Source organism: Cnephaeus nilssonii (genome assembly GCF_951640355.1).
Source record: "Cnephaeus nilssonii genome assembly, chromosome: 5".
Taxonomy (NCBI): Eukaryota; Metazoa; Chordata; class Mammalia; order Chiroptera; family Vespertilionidae; genus Cnephaeus; species Cnephaeus nilssonii.
In genome coordinates this window covers 60,578,805-60,598,375 of record NC_137076.1, presented here as the reverse complement: position 1 = coordinate 60,598,375, position 19,571 = coordinate 60,578,805, and the positions used below count along the sequence as shown (strand labels likewise).

Below are 19,571 nucleotides of genomic sequence, written 5' to 3'. Positions count from 1 at the left end.
GTGTACGTGGAGTCATGACAAATATACCACAAACTCTAATCTTTCCATACTCCTCCTCAGGTCCTGCCACAATGCTTTGAAAATGGTTAATAATATTTTTAAACAACTTAAAATGTAAAGTTTGCTTAGTAGTCGAAATATATAGTTGGATGGGTGATAGGAAAACCGTCATTCCCTTTCTGCCCTTGACGACCAAAGGAAGACAATGACAATGATTGTATATTTTGTTTAATACTTGCATTGTTTCTATAGCGCAATTATAGCAATCTTTAAATTTACTTTTCATTACAAATATTTGTCAAGTTTTGTTTCAGAAACATTTTTCCTACTCTCTTGCACATGCACCCAGACACACTACAAAAAAACTCATTCATAACACAGTAAGGGCAAACATTATTCATGTAAACATCTTTCATTAATTCCCCATAATTTTAAAAAACCATAGAATTATAGATATTGAATAAGGCTCATAGATTTAGTTCAAATTCCACAGAAGACCAGTCAAAGATGCTCATTAACTGTGGTGGGGTTAACTTTTGGTTGCAATAAATGCTGAAAGCGTACCCCTGGCTTCCAATCCGTAAACATACCTCACAACCTCATAAATGCATTTCAGAATAAAAAGAGAAGGTAGAAAAACCAGGAGGAAAAACGTTTGAAGTAGGGAGCTCAGAACCATGAACCTAATTTCTTCTGCGATAAGCAGGCATTACGTAGTCCCTGTATTTCCTAGTCCATGAATCGAGATTAATTACAGTGACCCAAAAGGTAACCAAGCCAATGTTAAGATACAGTGGCGTGTGTGGACATATTGCTAGTATACACAGTGAAATTTTTTCATAAAATTGATCATGTCATTATATCCAGGACCAAAGCAGAAAAAAGAAAACCCCCACTCAAGTTGCAAATCATTATAAAGGAGTGTTTTAGTAACATAAGCGTCAGGAGAGCTGGGAGGGGTATCCCAGGGGTGTGATTGGTCTTGGTCTCGAAGTCACAGACGGAGGAAGCAAGGATTGGCGTTATCCGAGGACGTCTCTCTCTGGTTGGAAGTTTGGTGCTAACGTGCATAGTCTCCCAGAGCTGAGACAGGAAATGTTCTGTGCTGAGAAATGGGCCCCTGGCCAGCTGCGCCCTCCTCCTTCCTCTCTGCGAGGGGGAGGCCAGGAGGCAGGCACTGCTAGCAACACCGTGAAGTCCCACCCCGGGGTCTGAACCCCAACTCCACTGAGGGCAGCCTCCCTGACATGTGTGACTAGGCAGTAAGGGTGGCGGTGGGTGGTGGCCGGAAAACCCCGTTCTGAGGTGCGCACGGCCACGTCTGGCTTCTGATTCTGCTGCCCTGCAAAGAAATTGTGCTCTGGATAAAATGCACCGGCGTCTCTAATGCCTCGAACTCACCCGCAGGCCCCGGAGGCCAGGAGCGAGGTCACTGAAGGGTGGACACCCCTCCACGAGCACCTAACTTACACCAGGAAGCGGCGGAGGCACTGGGGAAGCCTACAAGCTCTCTCCACATCAGGTGCAACCACGCTGGGAAGCTGCCTCGGGTCAGAGTTATTTGTAGGCTTTTGATTTTTTAAAAATCAAAATTGATCTGCATTGTATCTCAATAGACTCAGATAAATCTCACCAAAAATTTTGTAATTTGTTTAAACAGCACTGGAATAATTCAACTTCATTTAAATATATTCATTCTACCATGAAAATATTTCATACAAACATCTATTTACATACAAACACATTAAAATTTGTGAAAAGGGTTTCCACCCTGGTGGTTGTATGGCTTGAAATCATTTCATTGCTCTGAATCCATATGCACACATTTGCCAAAACAAAACTATTAAAATTTAGAATTTTTAAAGTAAAAAAGGTACACCGAGGCTCCAATTCCTGAAGGGGAAGATCAAAGAAAAAACAAACCCCCAATCTACCAAGGTGCCTCCAGTAGACGTAGATTTAATATATTTTTTGAACCTTTGATCTGTGGCAAAGAAACATCACAACCATCAGTCTTGCAACATCGTTTTGCTCGTTTTTCTAAAAGGAAAAATGTCCGGATTCTAAATCACTGCTCTTAAGACAGAAACGTGAGGCAACTGTTTTAAAACAAAGCAAAACAAAACTTTACCTTCTTGGAAGATCGTAAATGCACTTTGCAGTTGAGTGACTTAAACTTTTCTCTGTTAAAGGAAAGGTACTAAAGTGCCACGTCTGTCTCACTTGGGAAGACAACCCTAGAATTCACCGTTCACAGCTCCTGCCATTGTAATAGTTAGAGCTGCACGTCGGGATGGTTACCCTTGGCCTCCACCTGGGCCTGTTCAGATGGCTGGTGGGAAGAAAATGGTTTTTTCAAGCGTGAAGAACCCCCAGAGGGCAGAGAAGCTTTGCCCAGCCCCTGGCAGGTTCACAGAGGCCTTGGGTAAGGAATTCCCTCTCAGTTGCTCAGGCGGACCAGGGAGGAAGCCGTGAACCTAAGAACGGGCCCTACAGAACTCAAGCCTTCCGGGCCTGCTGCTTGTAATCTCGTCATTTCTTTGCGTCGGAAATTCAGCTCTTACAGTTGTTTTTGTCAGTCTGTCCCAATGTCCATTTGGGGACATACTCCCACAGATTAGTTCCTATTCCTAAGTAACACAAGATAATATTTCATCACAGAAAAGCTGCTAAGGAAAGTTCTGGTCATGCAGGGGCTAGACTGAGAGGCTCTGAGAGAATCCCCTGGTGACCTGGCGGGCTGCACACCCACGGGCACCCGCCGGTTTCGGGGTGAGCAAAAAGTGACTTCTTTGTTCCCCACAACATGGACTCTTCCCCATTCCTGCTGTGATTATGACGCTGAGGCTCCCTGACCCATTTCCTCCCGCAGCGGGTGTAAGGATTCGGCAGGCTTTCCCCTCAGACTCGGCTCCAACCAGGAACAACCCTCGCTTACCCACCGGTTACTTCCTTAGGGACTGTCAACTCCCTCGGCTTCTTTTCCTACCTCCAGGTCGCAGTGAACCCCAACCTCCCCGTTCTACCCTGTGACAAAGCCTCACATCTGGGACTGTGTGTGTGCGTGGTGGGTGTGTGGTGTATGTGTGTGGCAGGGTGAGCGACAGAGCCAGAGGGGACACAGAGTCCATGAAGAGAGGGCCACACAGAGGGAAAGACAGACGGGGCGGGTCGGAACAGAGGGTGCTCGGAGCCAGAGAGACCCCGAGGGAGGAGCTGCGAGCACAGAGGAGAGAGAGGCAGAGAGCGGGAGGTCGGCTGGGGGTGTAGGGGCGCACAGACACCCAGGCCTGGTCACAGACGAGGGAGAAAGAGGAAGGAGGAGAAGAGCCGCAGACACCGAGGGGCGGGGGGGAGGGAGACGGAGAGAGGCCCCCTGGCTTTGTTTCCCCGCTGGCTGTCGGTGCAGAGTGTTACCGTCCCACACCTAATGAACGGGTGGGTTAGTCACTACTCACAACTCTTCAGTCCCTTTTGTCATAAGAAAAGAAAAAGAAGAAGAAAAATTCCATTTGCATGGGGTAATTAGAGTAGCCCAGGAGGACAGAAATTATACCCCCTTGCAGCCTCAGGAATGAAATCCTTCAGTGTGTGGCTGCCTCGGAGGTGTGACCCCGCCACCCTCTCCCTGGCCTCCCTCCCTGACCTGACTCCACAGCACAACCCTCTGGGGTTCCTTAAAGCCACCTTTCTCCCGCTGACACCCCCTCGCGTGGGGACCCGTCGGAAGGAAAGCACCTGTCAGAGCACAAGTCCCACGGCTGCCGGCCGGTCACAGTTCACAGAACGGCCTCTTCCCGCAGAATAGAAGCGATCCTATCCTGGTGCCTTTGAATCTAAAGGCTCTCTTCGGTCCTCTGTGGGGCATCTTTCTGGCAGCCCTGAGACCTCTCCCGTGCGGACCATCAGCCTATCTCCCTGAAACCGTGCCGCCCAGCTGCTCCGGCCCTGCCGGGGAGGGGAGCTCCCGCAAGCCTGGCCTCGCACACAAGAGGAAGCGCGGCTTTTGTCACCGTCTGGAGGGCTGAGTCCCGTGCCCAGGGGCTGCCTGCACGGAAGGCTGAGAGCCTGGGTCAGGCACATCTGTGCAGTTCTTCCTGAGAGCAATGCGTAACGGACAAGGACTATCAGACTGTCTTCTGCTGGCTTCTTTGCTCTTGTCCTCCTCCCAGCAAACCCGCTCTCCTCAGCCAGAGCTCACTACCAGCCACATGCAGCTTTCGGGACCCAAATGGTCAGGTGACAACTGCCGGTCGAGTCACTGCCGCTCGGCAGACCTCCCAGCCACCCTATGGGGGCGTCGAGGGAAGACCTAGCTGACACAAAAACCCCAAACTCTCCGAATTCAGTCAGAGCAATCCCAGTTATGTGATATACCTAATTAGCTAAACTAAAAACAGGTGTTTTTTTTTTCTTCTCATTTCTGCAGTCGTGATTACACATGGCTTGCAAAAAGGCTGAAATGCTATTGATATCATTGCTTTAAAACTATACAGGTGTTATTCTTAATTCACAATGCTCTGAAGCAGGTTAAGTGCTTTGAAATTACAATGATGAAGAGTTTTAGCATTAAGGGTTGATTTGTACCTAGTGATCAGTATGTCTCTCTTAATAGTGGCGATTAAAAAACAAACCAAACCAAGACAACCTGTGAATTCTGTGTTAGAATTCGAGCTTGCCATTTGACTTCTGAATTCAGTGCACCGTGCCACAAGCCGGACTGCTCTGTTATGTACATTTAATGTGTGTGCCCAGAGAAAAGAATCACTAACGCTATTGAAGATATTGCAAAATTGCCACAGTTACTGCTTAGAAATACTAATTTCCCTCTCTGCTTTCTTAAAAAATATATATGTATATATTACAACTCTTCCATAACTTAATGCAAACAAAGTAAACTCTTTCTTCTCACATCTTAATGCAAAGATATCTTTGTTTACATGCGAGAATAATAATTCTATAATAATACCCCGGCTCTATGAGCCAGTTCTTTAATATTAGGACATAATAATGAAACGATGATATAGAAAGAGCCAGAGAGACCTACACACTGGCACTGACACAAAATCCATTTGGGAGTTTTCCCTTGTGAAAGGTATCTAAGGGAACAGGACTGAGGGGTGAAATGACTCAAAGGTGGGGTTCTGTTCGCTAGGGGAAAAAAACAAAGCCATTCTATTGCAAGATACAGATCAAAGGTTAAAAGGCAAATTATACTACATTTAGAGAATAAAAATGTAGTAATTCTCTATCCTCCATATGGCCCATCTGCAGGCGTGATGACAGCACACGTTGCTTGGGCCATAGGAAAAAAACATCATGGAAAAACCACTGAGTAAAAACGACACAAAAACCCCCTTTCCCTTTTTCAGTCTAATCATTTGGCATCTCTGAATGTGGTCCAGATTTAGACCTGAACCACCCAAGAACCCCCTGCTGTCTATGTCAAGTGCTCCACAATGCCTCTCAGTAGGACGCTGCTGCAAGGCTAGCTAATTTTAAATCTGGTATGAGTAATACAGTCAAACCTAGTTAGTATGCGAGAAGGTGGTGGTTGCGAACCGCAGAGTGAGAGGATGTGTGACGTCACAGCACGAGCAGTCCCTGGTTGTCCCGTAGTTGATGAACATAGTGCATAGATCCAAGTTTCTCTCCCGGGCCTCTGGAGCCCCGGGCCTGGCCCTTCACTTCTGCTGGGTGGCCTGGAAGGCCTTCAGCTCCACCTGGTACCACTCGGGGGCTTCGGGCCCACTCTTCCCCGGGGGGCTGTGGTCATAGCCGTAGGCCACGGTGAGCTCCTCGTCGGCCTCCACTGCTCGGAGCGTGCGGATGCATTTGATGGGCCCGAAACGGGGGTGGACAAACCTAGACGTCAAGATGTGCACAGTCATTCCCAGGCAGGTTAGAAGCAAAGGCTGGGGGGTGGGGGCGGATGCGGAATCTCCCACGTGCTCCCCCCGGACACCACATGTAGGTCCTCAACGTGGGGTCCCCAGATCACCCAGGAGGCGCTAACAGGGGAACCTCAGCCCCATGGAGACCTGCTGGGTTGGCACCTGCATTTACTGTCTCATTTTGAACAAAGGCATGCACTGAGACATCAAAGAAGTTTCCAGATGATTCCCAGCCACGTGAAAGTTTCCGAAGCACTGCTCTATCCTCCTTTTTGAGGATATTTGGCACTCCGTACTTATAAACCAGCACTCACGGTCAACAACAAAAGTCTGTCCTTAATGAGGAATCAAACCCAGTGCAGCCCGCCCGCATTTCAGCTCATCTGGCCTGTACCATCGGATTGCCTGGCTGTGCCTGGCGGAGGGCAGGGGCGGCTTGACCAGGGCATTGGGAGGTGTAAGAAAGAGCCCTGTGCATGTCCCAAAGCGAAAAGCTCTGTACAGATAGAGGACGTATTCTTTTCTAGCAAACGTGTAGATGAGGATGTCTCTGGGCGGGAGAGCTGGCCTCCCTGCCATGCTGTGTCACAGTTCCCCGGAGAGCCGCCGCGAGGGGCAGCCTCTCATCCCAGACGGACGGAGTCCCACAGAAGCAGAGGCAGGACTCGCCGTATCACGTTCCTCTGCCACGGCTCCCGCCCAGCTCACCTGCCAGCTCCCTTCAGGACAGGAAATAAATAGGCAATGGACTCCCGAAACAGCCGCCGAAACCCAAAACGGGCGTGTGTGAGGCACAGCCAAAAAGAAATGGGCTGTGTTTATATGCATCTGGTCAGAAGCCTCCTGCATTTACCGCCACATTTTGAGCAAAGGGCATCGCGACATCGAAGGAGAAGTTTCCAGGCCTACAGTCAGAATGGCACACGGGTCATGGTTATGTCCTTGGCTGGTTCCTTCTGTCGGTGATGGGAATGGAGTGTGGCTGTGGCTTAAGGGCATCATGTGTGTGGTTAAAAGGACCAATGTCAACCTCATTCGAGGGGTCCCCTACTTTTATCCAACTCAGGGGTCATGTTTTCCGAAAAGCACATTTGAGTTGGGGGTCAGAAAACTGTAATGTGAGTCCTGGTTCCACAGATGATGGTGCCTCCTCTTGGATAGCTCAGCTCTACCTCTGAATCTCACTTTCCTCACGTGCAGTGATCCTTATCCGACATGAGTGGTTGTTGTGACAAAACAGGGTCACATTTAAAGCACCTCACAGTGCCTGGCACAAAGTGAGGACTCAACTAATATTAGTTACTATGGTGAGCCCGTGCACGATTGAGAGTGTGCACGTGTGAGAGCCCGTGCACGTGTGAGAGTGTGCACGTGTGAGAGCCCGTGCATGAGTGAGAGCCTGTGCACGTGTGAGAGTGTGCACGCATGAGAGCCCGTGCACGTGTGAGAGCCCGTGCACGATTGAGAGTGTGCACGTGTGAGAGCCCGTGAACGTGTGAGAGCCCGTGCACGTTTGAGAGTGTGCACGTGTGAGAGCCCGTGCATGAGTGAGAGCCTGTGCACGTGTGAGAGTGTGCACGCATGAGAGCCCGTGCATGTGTGAGAGCCCGTGCACGTGTGGGAGCCTATGCACATGTGGGAGCCTCTGCACGTGTGAGAGCATGCACATGTGAGAGCCTGTGCATGTGCGTAAGAATCTGTGCACGTGTGAGAGCATGTGATGTGCATAAGCGTGTGCACACGCACAGAATTCTCAGGTTGTGCTCCCTCACAGAGCAGACCCCTGGACAAGGGATTCAGGAATTCCTTATTAAAATCACAACTCTGTCTCAAATTAAAATATTTTAAAAAATAATACTCCTGAAATGGAGTTCTAGTTAATGTTCTGGTGCAGGAAAAAAATCCCGTGAGCAGCTCTGACTTCTCTTGCAATCCTCTTTTCACTTTGCTGCTCACCATCCTTATTTTTAGAGTAGAACATGGACAGACTGAAAAGAAAGAACTCAGCTTCAGCTGCTGGCTCTTCAAGATGGTACTAAAACACAACGGACAAGAACTCTTAACTCCTTTGACCCAGAGGACTGCGGCTCCTGTCCGGGATCTGGGACAGTGACTGAGGTTGCCCCACCCAGTTCCTGGGAGGACCCACTGACCTGGAGGAAGTGGCGATAAACGTTAGCTGCACAAGGCCGCTTGGCCCCTTCTCGACATGTCACCTGTACTTATAGCTAGAAAAGTAGTTCTTGACTGTCCATTGGGCATTCTGTACCCGACTATGGGTAAAACAGCTTACAGAGGCGTCGTTTTGTTTGTGTCGAGTGTGCATAACAATGCCACTGAGTTTAGAAACAAATGAATGCCATGGATTGGTGTCTGACTTTTATATTTGATTGTTCTTCAGGGAGTCTCCCCATTGCCCCAAATAACTAATTGGTCACATCGGGCTTGAAAAAATAACCCTGAAGAATACAGGGACTTGATTTTGCACAAATGGTTCCTTCTCTTGTCTCCTGTTCTCTCTTCTTTTTGGTGAAAAAAATAATCTTTGCAGTGAAATCACAGAACTGATTTGTTTTAAAACAGCAGTCTAAGTAGCATTTATTATCGTTGTTACCACTGCTTTAAAGGGTTGTTGTTAAGCCGTGTGCAGCTTGGAACGATGCTTTGGCCTAATTACATTGGCGGCGAAAGCCTTGGAGTTAATAAGAGTGTCAGTTTCATTTCACATGACACACACATTGCCGTTTCTATCTGCCCTTTAAGAAGAAGTTGTAGCTTCAGTACTTGTTGCTGACTGCCAAGGAAAGCAAGTCCCAGCCAGAACAATTTTTAAGCCGTCTCAGGGATGCAAGAAGGGACAGTCAAATCCTGGCAATTTTCCTGTAGGTTAAATGCACGTGATCAGACCCCGCTAACGTTAACAAGCCTGAGGGCCGAGGGACTGCCTGCAAGCTACAGCGGAGCAGGAAGGCTGCGTGGCGGGCGCCCCGGCTCCCAGGAAGAGCTGCCATTCTCACGCTGAGCCAAGGACAGCAGTGACGACGGTACAAAGAATCCCAACTGTACCCTTTAAGGAACAGTCTGAGATACTTGACTCTGGGAAGAGAACATTCAGGGGGAACATAAAACTACTGAAATATTTGTAAGGCTACTATGTGAAGGAGAGATTGACATGGTGCACCAGAAAGAAAGGGAGCCGGTTAGGGCCAAGAGCTGGATGTTACAGGGAAACCTATTTGGGCTCAAAAAATAAAATCAAATTCATTCAGAGAGCCCCAAAACTAATTTCAGAATATCTGTTTGTCCCGACAGCCACCTTTGTGGAGAACAGCAAGCTCCCCGCCAACAGAGGTTTCCAAGAAGAGGCTCACTGAGCAGCTGGAAGAAGAGAGTCAAACCCCAAGAGGAAGGTAGGATTATTTGATTTAAAAAACAACAACGACTTTGTTGAGATATAATTCACATATCATAAAATTCACCCATTTAACGTATACAGTGCAGTGGTTTTTAGTGGAGCACCCATCACCACTATCAAATTTTTAAAAAGCTCCCCCATTTTCAACCCCCAATTCTCCCCACTGCTCCCAGCTCTGGGCAACCACTGATCTGCATCTGGTCTCTAGGAATTTGGCCCTACTGGACAATTCATGTAAATGGTCTTTCATGACTGGCTTCTTGTACTTGGCATAATGTTTTCAAGGCTCGTCCATGTCATAGCATTCGTCAATACTTTATTCCTCTTTATTGTCAAATAATAGGGACTCTGATTTTATAGGTCTTTTACAACACCGAGACCTCATGCGTGCCCTGCGCTTAGGAGTCTCTCCTCCTTCCTTTCACATCATGAAAGCATTCCCTACTCTCCGTTATGCAGAGTAATTTCAATTTTTACTATTATTTCAAATAACACTCTCCTCAATTTTCCAGAATGAGACAATGAAGGGCAAAAAAGCTACTGTGAAACAGCAACTACTAAATACAGTATTTCCGTAGCCTTCCTCCTCTTCAAAGCTCTTTCCATTTCTTTGCCGGCCCAGGCCAAAGGGTGGTGTTGTCTAGATTCTGAGTTTCAAGTCAGAACCGTGAGGCTCCGGGCAGGGAACCCTCGGGTATTCGGAGGGAGCAGCCTGCTCTGGGGCTGGGCACACCTCTGACATGCCCTCCCCTGTCTCAGGGCCCGAGGCGCAGAGCGCCCAGCAGCCGGGGGTCATACTCACATGTCGTAGATGCAGTTTGGCGTGAAGGAGTGATTTGCCTTGTGTCCCAAGGAGGCACAGTACTTGGACACGTGGTTGTAGGGCTCAGGCACGTCGATGACCGTTTCTTCATCAAGGGAGAGGGTGTTCCCATTGAGGGCCCAGTCCCTGCTGTCAACCTGCAAAAACCACGCAAGTAAGCATGAGAGAGGACCTTTCTCCCCAAAGCTCAGAGGAGGTCAGAGATATTGACTCACTTGCCCTGAAACTTCCTGGTTTGAGTGCCAGGAACATGAAAAGAGCCTAAGGCAGTGGTCGGCAAACCGCAGCTCACGAGCCACATGCGGCTCTTTGGCCCCTTGAGTGTGGCTCTTCCACAAAATACCACGTGTGGGCACGCACGTACAGTGCGATTGAAACTTCGTGGCCCATGCACAGAAGTCGGTTTTCGGCCTGGGCGAGTCCATTTTGAAGAAGTGGCATTAGAACACTCAAGGGGCCAAAGAGCTGCATGTGGCTCGCGAGCCGCGGTTTGCCGACCGCTGGCCTAAGGCATTGCTCTGCTGCTGATGGTGCAAAAGGCATTCGTGGCCATCACCAGGGAGCTCAACTTATTATTTATTGATTTCTCCTTATCTTATATGAAAAGAAGGATGGAAAGTCCATTACAAAGACACATAAATATGACCAGATGTTCCTAGGTTGTTTATTTTTTCACGGCATGTTGAAACCTGTTCCCTCAAAAGCCCACCAGCATCAAACTCACGTTTTTACACAACCATTTGTTTTTTTAAGTAGCCCAAACAAAGCAGAGTTGGAGCCTCTTGAAGCCTTCTTTCAAGGGGGCACCTCTCCACCAGTAAGAGCTTAAGTCCCATACGCTTAATCCAAGTCAGGATGTAGAGTACAGGCTGTGCTAAGAGCATTAAACTTTTTGTCTTTAGGGAGATACTTAAGGAAGTTAATTGTAAAGTGGAGAAATAAGAACAAACAATATGAAATCTGGGAAATATATCAAAGATTGTGTCTTAAAGGAGGTGATTCACCTCTTTAACTTTTTATTTTTAAATTTTTTTGGAGGGCGGGGGGCAGTAGAACCCTTCCTGGCTAGACGTAGGCGACTGTATGGCTTCTGCACAAATAGAAGTAGGGGGTGTCTACGTACAAAGCACCCTGCCCAAGGTCAGAAATTAGATTCTGACAGAGTCCAAATGGACCGCAATTTTTCAGACACTGGGTATAGTCCAGGTCGAAGCAATTACTATCTTATTGACACATCCCACTTTCTATAAAATAGTTGTGGAGTTAAAAAAAAATAACATTAAGGCTCAATATAAGAAAATATCTGCTGTATCTGAAAGTTTTGTTGTCCCCCCAAATTCATTGAAGTCTAATCCCCCAATGTGATGGTATTAGGAGGTAATTAGGTCATGAGGGCAGGCAGAGCCTTCAGGAATGGGATTAGTGCCCTTATACAAGACCCCAGAGAGCTCCATCGTCCTTCCTGCCATGTGAGGTTACAGAAAAAAGAGGGCCTTCTAGGAACCAGGAAGTGTGTGGAGAGTGGCCACAGTGTTTGGACAGGTTCAAGCCTCGGACTGATGAGAGGGCACAGTCCTCTCATGGCCACGTGCAAGTCCCAGCTTGGAGGGCAGAGCCCTCCCAGCACAATTATAGCCAACAGCTGTAATTGTAAACTTGAACCTATGGTCCGAACACGTGGCCCCACGTGTCTGAGTGCTGTGGGCTTGATAGAGTTCAGGTGCATGTAATTGAATAGGATCAAAACCCATGAGAATGTTGTAAACATCTCGACCACGCCCTTACGTTTGCCTCGAGGAATCTGGCTATAAAATAAAGACACGGCTTATAGTCCGTGGCGCTGTCGCTAGCTCTCCATCAGAGAGGCTCTCTGTAAGAGAGGACAGCGTCCCACCGAGAACCCGGCTTTCATTCTCTTGTCTGTCTTTTCTCAATCCTTCACTGCCCCGACTCAGGCTCACTGAACCTGGCTGAGCTGGCACGGCACATAAGGCGCCCTGGGGCTGAGTATGCCATGGTCGTGCTGGCTCGCCATAGAAGTGGGCTCACACCTTGATCTTGGACTCTGGAGCCTCCAGAACTCTTGAGAAATAAATGTACGCTGTTGATAAGCCACCCAGTCTACTGTATTTTTGCTACAGCAGTCCAAAGACTGCTATTAAGACAATATCCAATCAATTTTACAAAAAAGCCTGTTTGTTCCTTTGTATTTCTAGTGAATACTACAGTTAAAGGGACTAATGAAAAAATTAACTGTGTTCGAAACAAAGCCTTTGAACCAATCAAGTTGATTTTGCACTTGTACCTCACTCACCTCCTGGTGTGTAATGCGGACTCCATTATAAAAAGACATAACAGTATTAGGTCCCACTGCGACCTTTGAAAACAGTCCTTCTCCAGCGCTGGAAATGAGAGATTCGGCAACATAAACCCTAAAGAGCAAAAAGAGGTAAATAATGATTCTTTAAGCTTGATATCTTTGATGGACTCCTTACATCAGCCACCAAAATATCATATGGCAACTGAATCCAAGACATCAGTTCATAATAATCCAATGAGGAAGGAAGAAAGGAAAAGTTAAACCACAATATTCTGGCATTGGAAATTGAAGAACTGGTACTTATGTATCATCTCTTAAGACTGGTGTTTAAAATTTGCTCTCTAATAAGAGGATTGTTGTGATATATTCATAAAGCAACTCGGTGCTTAATATAAGTTTTAAAAATTTTTTAATGTTTTTAGTTAAGGTCAATTTTCACTCTCTTCCTGGACAAAAAAACACACAAAAACAAAACATTTTCCAAAGCTATTTAAAGCTATACCCAAGTTTATCAGAGCTAAACAGGAGGGAAAGACTTTTAATTAAGTCCCCGGATGAATGTTTTATATGGAAGTGTGACAAACAGTTAATAAAATCTACCCACGGCTTGGCCGTGACCTGCTTTCTGCAGGAACGTGGGCGGAAGTGACTGCATGCCAGGTCTCAGGTGTTAGGGAGCATGGCAAGTTCCTGCCAGCCTCTTCCGGAGTTTCCATCATCTTCTCAGGAAGAAGACGGCCAGGGGGCTGTTGCTCCTTCAGCCTGAGTCTTGGAATGAAGACACGTGAAACAGACCTGAACCCAGCTTGAAACCTGGAGTCCAGCCTAGTCCGTCTGAGCTGAGTTGAGCCCAGTCAAGAGTGGCTGAACCTCAGCCAACCTATAGAACCACGAGTGCAAAATAGAAGGTTTACATCCATAAACCATTGATAGTTTTGAGGATATCAGTATGCGGCATCATCACAATGACAGTAATACAAAAGACTGATACATACGGTAATATACTGTTGTATTTCTGAGCTAACAAGAGACCAAACCCTTCCCTTTGTTAAATGGGCCAGAGCCTCATGTCAAGGAAGAGACCATTCATTCATTATGGCATTGTGGGGTCAGCCCTGTCAGTTAAACCAGGGAAAAGGCTTATTTCTGAGAGATGGGAACAGAATAGAAACGGAATGGAAACATGCTTTGTAAGCCAGATTTACAAAAAGGGAGGCCAGGAGAGAACCACCTGCAGATGGTGCTCTTACTCATCAACTGGCCAGTTGCTAGGGAGTACGCACCCCAAACAGGGCACCAGAAGCCATACCAAGAATTAGAAACTGAGTTTAGACAAGACAGGAAATGGAGCAGGACCTCACACTCTGCGAGTGAGCTTATAGACTAGACACTTGTAATTTACAGGCTGGAATGCTTTTATGCTTCTTATATTTTCTTCGTTTCGCTCCTGTTCTCCCTTAGTGAATAAATTGTGTTGTGTTCCACACCCTCTCAGCTGGGCTGAGTAGAAAAGAAGGCATCTGGTCCTGGGCCAAGCTAAGCTTTAAAGAGTGTGAAATGCTCTCTGAGGGGCCAGCATGCGGCTGCAGCCCAAATTGTGACACCAGAGCCGGGAGAAAGGGGACACCTGGGCAGGGCGGGGCTGGCTACCTGGCCCGAGTGCCTCTCTGTGGAGAGGTTTCCTTCTAGGACAGACACATGGGCTGTTCTGGGCTTTATGGGTGGAGACATCTCTTACAGGGACAGATTCTAAATGAGAATAAAAACACTTCCTCAGAACATATGAACTTTTTTTTTTTTTCCTAGTCAGGAACTTGGCCTGAGCAGAGACCCACAGAAGATCATGGGTTCCCATCACTAGGGCTATTTCACCTCCCACAAACAGGGCCGTTAAAACCACAAGGAGAAAATTACCTCTCTGATTCATACGGATCTGGAAGAAGAGCATTAGTAGAAATGCAAGATGAAGTCGACTTGTCGAAGTGGTACACGGAACCTAAAATGCAAACAAAAATCTCAGGCCAGGTACAGTCAGGGGAAAGCATCGAAAACATTTCTCTCTATCCATGGGACTGGAACGAGTTAGATAACAAAAAATGCTATTCAAGTTATACCAACTAGAATGAAATTCTTCAATATAAGTGGACAGTTTTTAGATCTGCTCTTAAGTTTTAGTTTCAGGTGTTAATAAATAGCCATCACAGGTATCTCTTAAATGCCATTTTTTCTTTTGAAATTTCTTTATTACAATAGTTTAAAAAATACTTGTGTAATGAAAATATTTTAATAAAGAAAATGCTTTGTTGTGAAATTTTGAGAACTCTCTGGTCAGATCAGATTGGATAATGGTTTTAAAAATTTCCTGTGGTTTTCTTCATACTAGACAGTCTGTAGAATCCAGCCGCCTAGTCCTGGCAATCGCCTCCTTCACTAAAAATAAACATTTGGCTTCACCAGAATTAAGAAGAGCAGAACTGCTTTTGATGAAGCATTTACAAAGTCATCCTATTTCTATTAAAGTGGTTCAGAAGCCAATTAGTAATTTATCCCAGAAACTATGGTCCTAGAATTAACAGCCGTCCTAGAACTAACATTGGTTCCCGGCAAAGGATTAGCCTCAGAGGATCCTCCCGGAGCCCAGTGAAGACAGATGATGCTCCAAAGGCTAATGAGGAAGGAAACACGTTTTGGAACGGGAGGCCTTGCTCCTGCAAAGTCAATTATGTTAGGCACTAAGGCATCACAAATAATTCCATTAAACAGTTCTTTAGTAGTTCCCAATGGTCACCAGGTCCTCTTTGTGTGTGTGTGTGTGTGTGTTTTAAATACAATCAAAACCCAAATTAATGTCTCAAACTAAAAGCTAGAAAACAATCCAGTCAGTCAGTGTCTAACCAGGAAGCAGACCACTTGCATATTTTAAAGAAAGAGAGGAATTCAGGGAAATGGTCACACAGAGGGTGGAAGAGCTGAGAAGCCAGACGGCAGTGTGGCGCCCAGAAACTGCCAAGAGCAGGAAGCCACAACCCTAAGGCAGAGGAACAAGCGCAGAGTGGGGTTCCTGGAGCTCTAGAGCTGGGGTTCCTGGAGCTCTAGAGCTGGGGTTCCTGGAGCTAGAACCCAAGGAAGCTAGAGCCCTGGGGACCTTCCTGGTGAAAGATGGAATCAGGAGGCAGGACACGGCTGAAGACACTGCTGGAAAGAGGGGGCTTCCTCCTGCTCCCTTCCCTCTGGTGTCCCCAGCCAGTGACTCTCTGTGGCCAAACCCAGACAGAAGCCAGAGGCACAGGAGCCTGGGAAATGCAGCCTGCAAGGGGCAGACCCTGCAGGAAAAGCAGGGCAGGGGAAGGCCGAGGCAGGTATCTGAGAGCACACATCTGTGAGCGTGCTGGTAACGGACCAGCACACACTCCATTAAAGGAAGTTAGTTTTAAAAAGGAAAAAACAACAACAACAAAAAACACCAACCACTTTTCTGTGGCATAGGTGTTCCACTGTGCAAGTATCCTCTCATGAATTTCCATTTCCTTTCCTTGGACTAACACTTTCATCACAAACGGACCAAGTGCAACCACATAGGAAACACTGTGTTAGGGGCTGTGCCGATACAGACAGGAGTAACATCTCTCCCCGCTTTCAAGGAGCCGATGCCACCTTTTCCATCCCTTGCCATCCTTTCCTCCACTCCCTTAGACAGGTTTTTGCTCCAGGCGGACAAAAGGCGTCCTTTACTGTTCCTACTTTCCTCCACAGTTCACACTAGGACCTTTGACTAAGCCATTCATGCACTTGACAAACATGAATTCTAAGAGATGAGCCAAGACTTAAAGCTGGAACAGGAACTAGCAGGGACAGGGATTCCTATGAGCAGAGAAGAGATGGAGAGAAGAAGTTCCAGCCAGAGGCATAATGAGGAAATCAGCAAGAACCCAGTGGAGACCCAGAAGCAGTCAGTGGTTACAGAAGCCTCAGGAGAAAAGGTACGGTGGTGAGGTCAGGGGGGAGGCAGACCGGAAGTATCAGGTGAGAGATGTGCATTCCATTTTACTCGACCTCCCCCAACTGCTGGGCCAGATGGCCACTAGACCCTGTAAGACAAGATCCAAGATCTGTGGGTCAGTCAGCAGTTCAGTAAATGTAGCTGAACGAGGCAGTGAGGAGAAACACAGTAGCAGAACATAACATCAGAGACCTGTGCAAAGCAGCCCTGGTTCCTGACCCTCCTGGTACCCAAACTGTTCAACAGTCCTTTAAAGAGCTGAGGCCTGCCAGACCTTGCCAGCAAACACTACTTTCCTCCCTCTCCCCCCTCCTCCTCCTCCTCTTCCTCCTCCTCCTCCTCCTCCTCCTCCTCCTCCTCTTCTGCTCCCCTTCTTTCCTTCCTTCTCCCCCCCTCCTCCTTTTTTTCCTTAAGTTAGTTTGAAGAGGGTGTTTGTTACTTGCAACCACGAGTTCTAAGAAAAACCATCATTCCCCTGAGAATGATCACTATTGCTTCCCAAAATCTGTTTCTTACTAATACCAAGAAGAATGTAATAACAAGACCTTTCATTATGATGTGTTATGGTAGGTGCCAAGATCTGTATTTTATAATGAAGAAACAGGTTCTGAAAAGACAAATGAAAATAACTTCCCCAAGAATATAATACAGTAAATGTTGGAGCTAAGACTCAAATTAGGTGACATTTCCCCATTGTCATTATTTATTATTTTATAAAAATTTTAAATTAAATTTATTGGGGTAATATTGGTTAGTAACTTTATGTAAGTTTCAGGTCTACAACTCATCAACCAAAGTCTAGTCTCCTCCCATCACCATATATTTGACCCCCTTTACCCTCTTGGCAAATAAAGTGACTCTTAAGTTCAAGGATCTTGCCACTAAAAATGCTGCCACTTCTGAAGTTTTAAAATTTGCATCACCAATTGGGTGGGATCCTCTGGCCCAAGTCTCCTCATTTCTAAACATTAGGATGCTGTCTCTTTCAGAACATATGTGAAGAGCACAGATATTAGAACCTGAAGTTCAAAGACTACTGTTTCACTTAAAAGTGTTTTTGATTTTGGAATGATTTTAAATGTACAGAAAAGTTGCAGAGATAGCACAGTGAGTTCCCAATGCCCTTCACTGTTTCTCCTAATGTTAGTTTTTTTTTTAATGTTACCCTGTACAAATTTGTCCAAATTAACCTTTTGCACTCAGATGTCGAGTGTGACTCGACACGGTTAGCATCGGTAGCAGCTCGTATGTCCAATTGTATTGAATGTATCAATAATTTGAAATATAAAAAAATCCAAATAAATAAGTTTGTATGAAAAGAAACTCCAGTTTTTTATTCTACTGTCGTGCTTTGTAAAATCTGGGGTATTTAAAAAATTAAATCCCGAGTAGAATAAAGGAATCAAGAAAAAAAGCAAGCGAGTGCAAAGGGTTAAAACCCCAACATAGCTACATTATTATTAACTAAACTCCAGGCTTTATTCAGATTTGACCAGTTTTTCCACTTATGTCCTTTTTCTGTACCAAGATCCAATCCAGACTCCCCCCCCCCCGCCCCTCCCCCGGCCAGTGCATTCAGATGGCCTTAATTTTTAACTTAAAATAAAAACAAGGATTAAAAAATGATACATATAAGACAACCCAAGTTGGACTTCAATGCAAAATGCTAGAATTTCTATGTTTGACAACCTTCCTTTAGAGAGTCTCTTCAGATCATAAATACCTAACGATTATTGAGGCCTACTAATGCCCACATTTATTATCTTGTCTGCTTTTTTTTTCTTATAACTTAACGTGGATTGGAAATACACCATTCGAGGGGACCAGACAAAGAAACAAACTTCTCTCAAACCCGCCCTAACCACCTGCTTTGGCAGTAGAGCAGCCCACCTGGGGCCCATTCAACTTACTTCCAGGCATCAGGTCAAAGTGCGGCCTGCCTTCCTCAGTAGACACCAGGGTGGCCAGTTTTCCTTCCAGCATCTCTCCGTCAATGAACTTCCCGTACAGTGCAGTCCTCTCATCCGGGTACACATAGGCTATCTTCTCTCCAGTCATCTCCCCGTCTTCGTTTACTTCCCCTACCAGGCTGCCTCCATCCTGACGGGAGAAACCAAAATCCAGAAAAATTACATAAGAGTATTGATCCATGTGACACGCGTTTCAAGAAATTTCTCTTGTGCACTCCCATGGGGAACAGCGCGAATATGGACCCTAGCAGTCTAAGGACTCGGAGCTCTTCACAGGAGTGAGAAACACACCCAGCCCCAGAGAACAAAGGCACAAATCCGAGTTAGAGCGCCAGAGGGTGAGGCGCCCGATGATCCGGGACAAGTTACGGGTACTCCATCTGGGTCTGTTATCTAAGAACCAAATATGTCTTGTTTGTAATATTAGCTACAAGCAATAAAAGGACATAGAACTCAGTGCTACTTGGGGCCATTATCAAATGTGGTGAGTCTTACCTACTAACTATCCATACCATCTCCTCAACGTTGGGTTTCGGATTTCTGGTCAATTAAGAAAATCTTTAGTTCAAAATACTTAAGAATTAGTTTAGTGCACATGAGTGAAGAGCTGGCTGCATTTTCTAAGAGGTAAGTAAAGGGACTTCTGGGTAACGTTTGGAGTTAGAAGAAAAAGTGAAGAAAGATCAACGGAATTGCACTTGCTTCCCCATCACTGTCTTTCCCCCATTCTTCTCTATTTACGGCTCCCGCGGGCCTCCTTCTCAGAGCAGCCAGCTGTGCGTCCTCTTTAACTGCCATTCACTCCCTTCTTAAGGGTCATTAAACGCTTTAGGGCAGAGGCTGTCAGAACTCTACATCCTGGTAAGTGCCAGGGACACAGTAGGTGATCCATAAGTACTTTTAGAACTGAACTGGGATACCCCAAAAATCTAAAAAATAATCTAAAGGTGCAAGAGATTTTTGTTTTCTTTCTTTTTCTTTTTCTCTCCCTTCCTTTCCTTCCTTCCTTCCTTCCTTCCTTCCTTCCTTCCTTCCTTCCTTCCTTCCTTCCTTCCTTCCTTCCTTCCTTTCCTTCCTTCCTTCCTTCCTTTTTCTTTTGCCACTCAGAAGGTCCTGATGGTGTGACTTTGAAAATCTAAGACCTTGGTG

General features: G+C 46.3%; 1 protein-coding gene across 1 annotated transcript in view; it reads right to left on the bottom strand.

Moving 5' to 3' along the window:
- Nucleotides 1–218: 218 nt before the first annotated feature.
- Nucleotides 219–19,571, bottom strand: part of SETD7 (SET domain containing 7, histone lysine methyltransferase) — a 41,954-nt gene continuing 22,601 nt past the window's right edge. The window contains exons 5-9 of the mRNA XM_079771743.1: nt 18,363–18,552; nt 14,367–14,448; nt 12,447–12,564; nt 10,112–10,269; nt 219–5,865 (exon numbers count right to left, since the gene is read on the bottom strand). Of these exons, the coding sequence (XP_079627869.1) occupies nt 5,685–5,865; nt 10,112–10,269; nt 12,447–12,564; nt 14,367–14,448; nt 18,363–18,552 (729 nt within the window). The 3' untranslated portion in view covers nt 219–5,684. The remainder of the gene's footprint in view (nt 5,866–10,111; nt 10,270–12,446; nt 12,565–14,366; nt 14,449–18,362; nt 18,553–19,571) is intronic.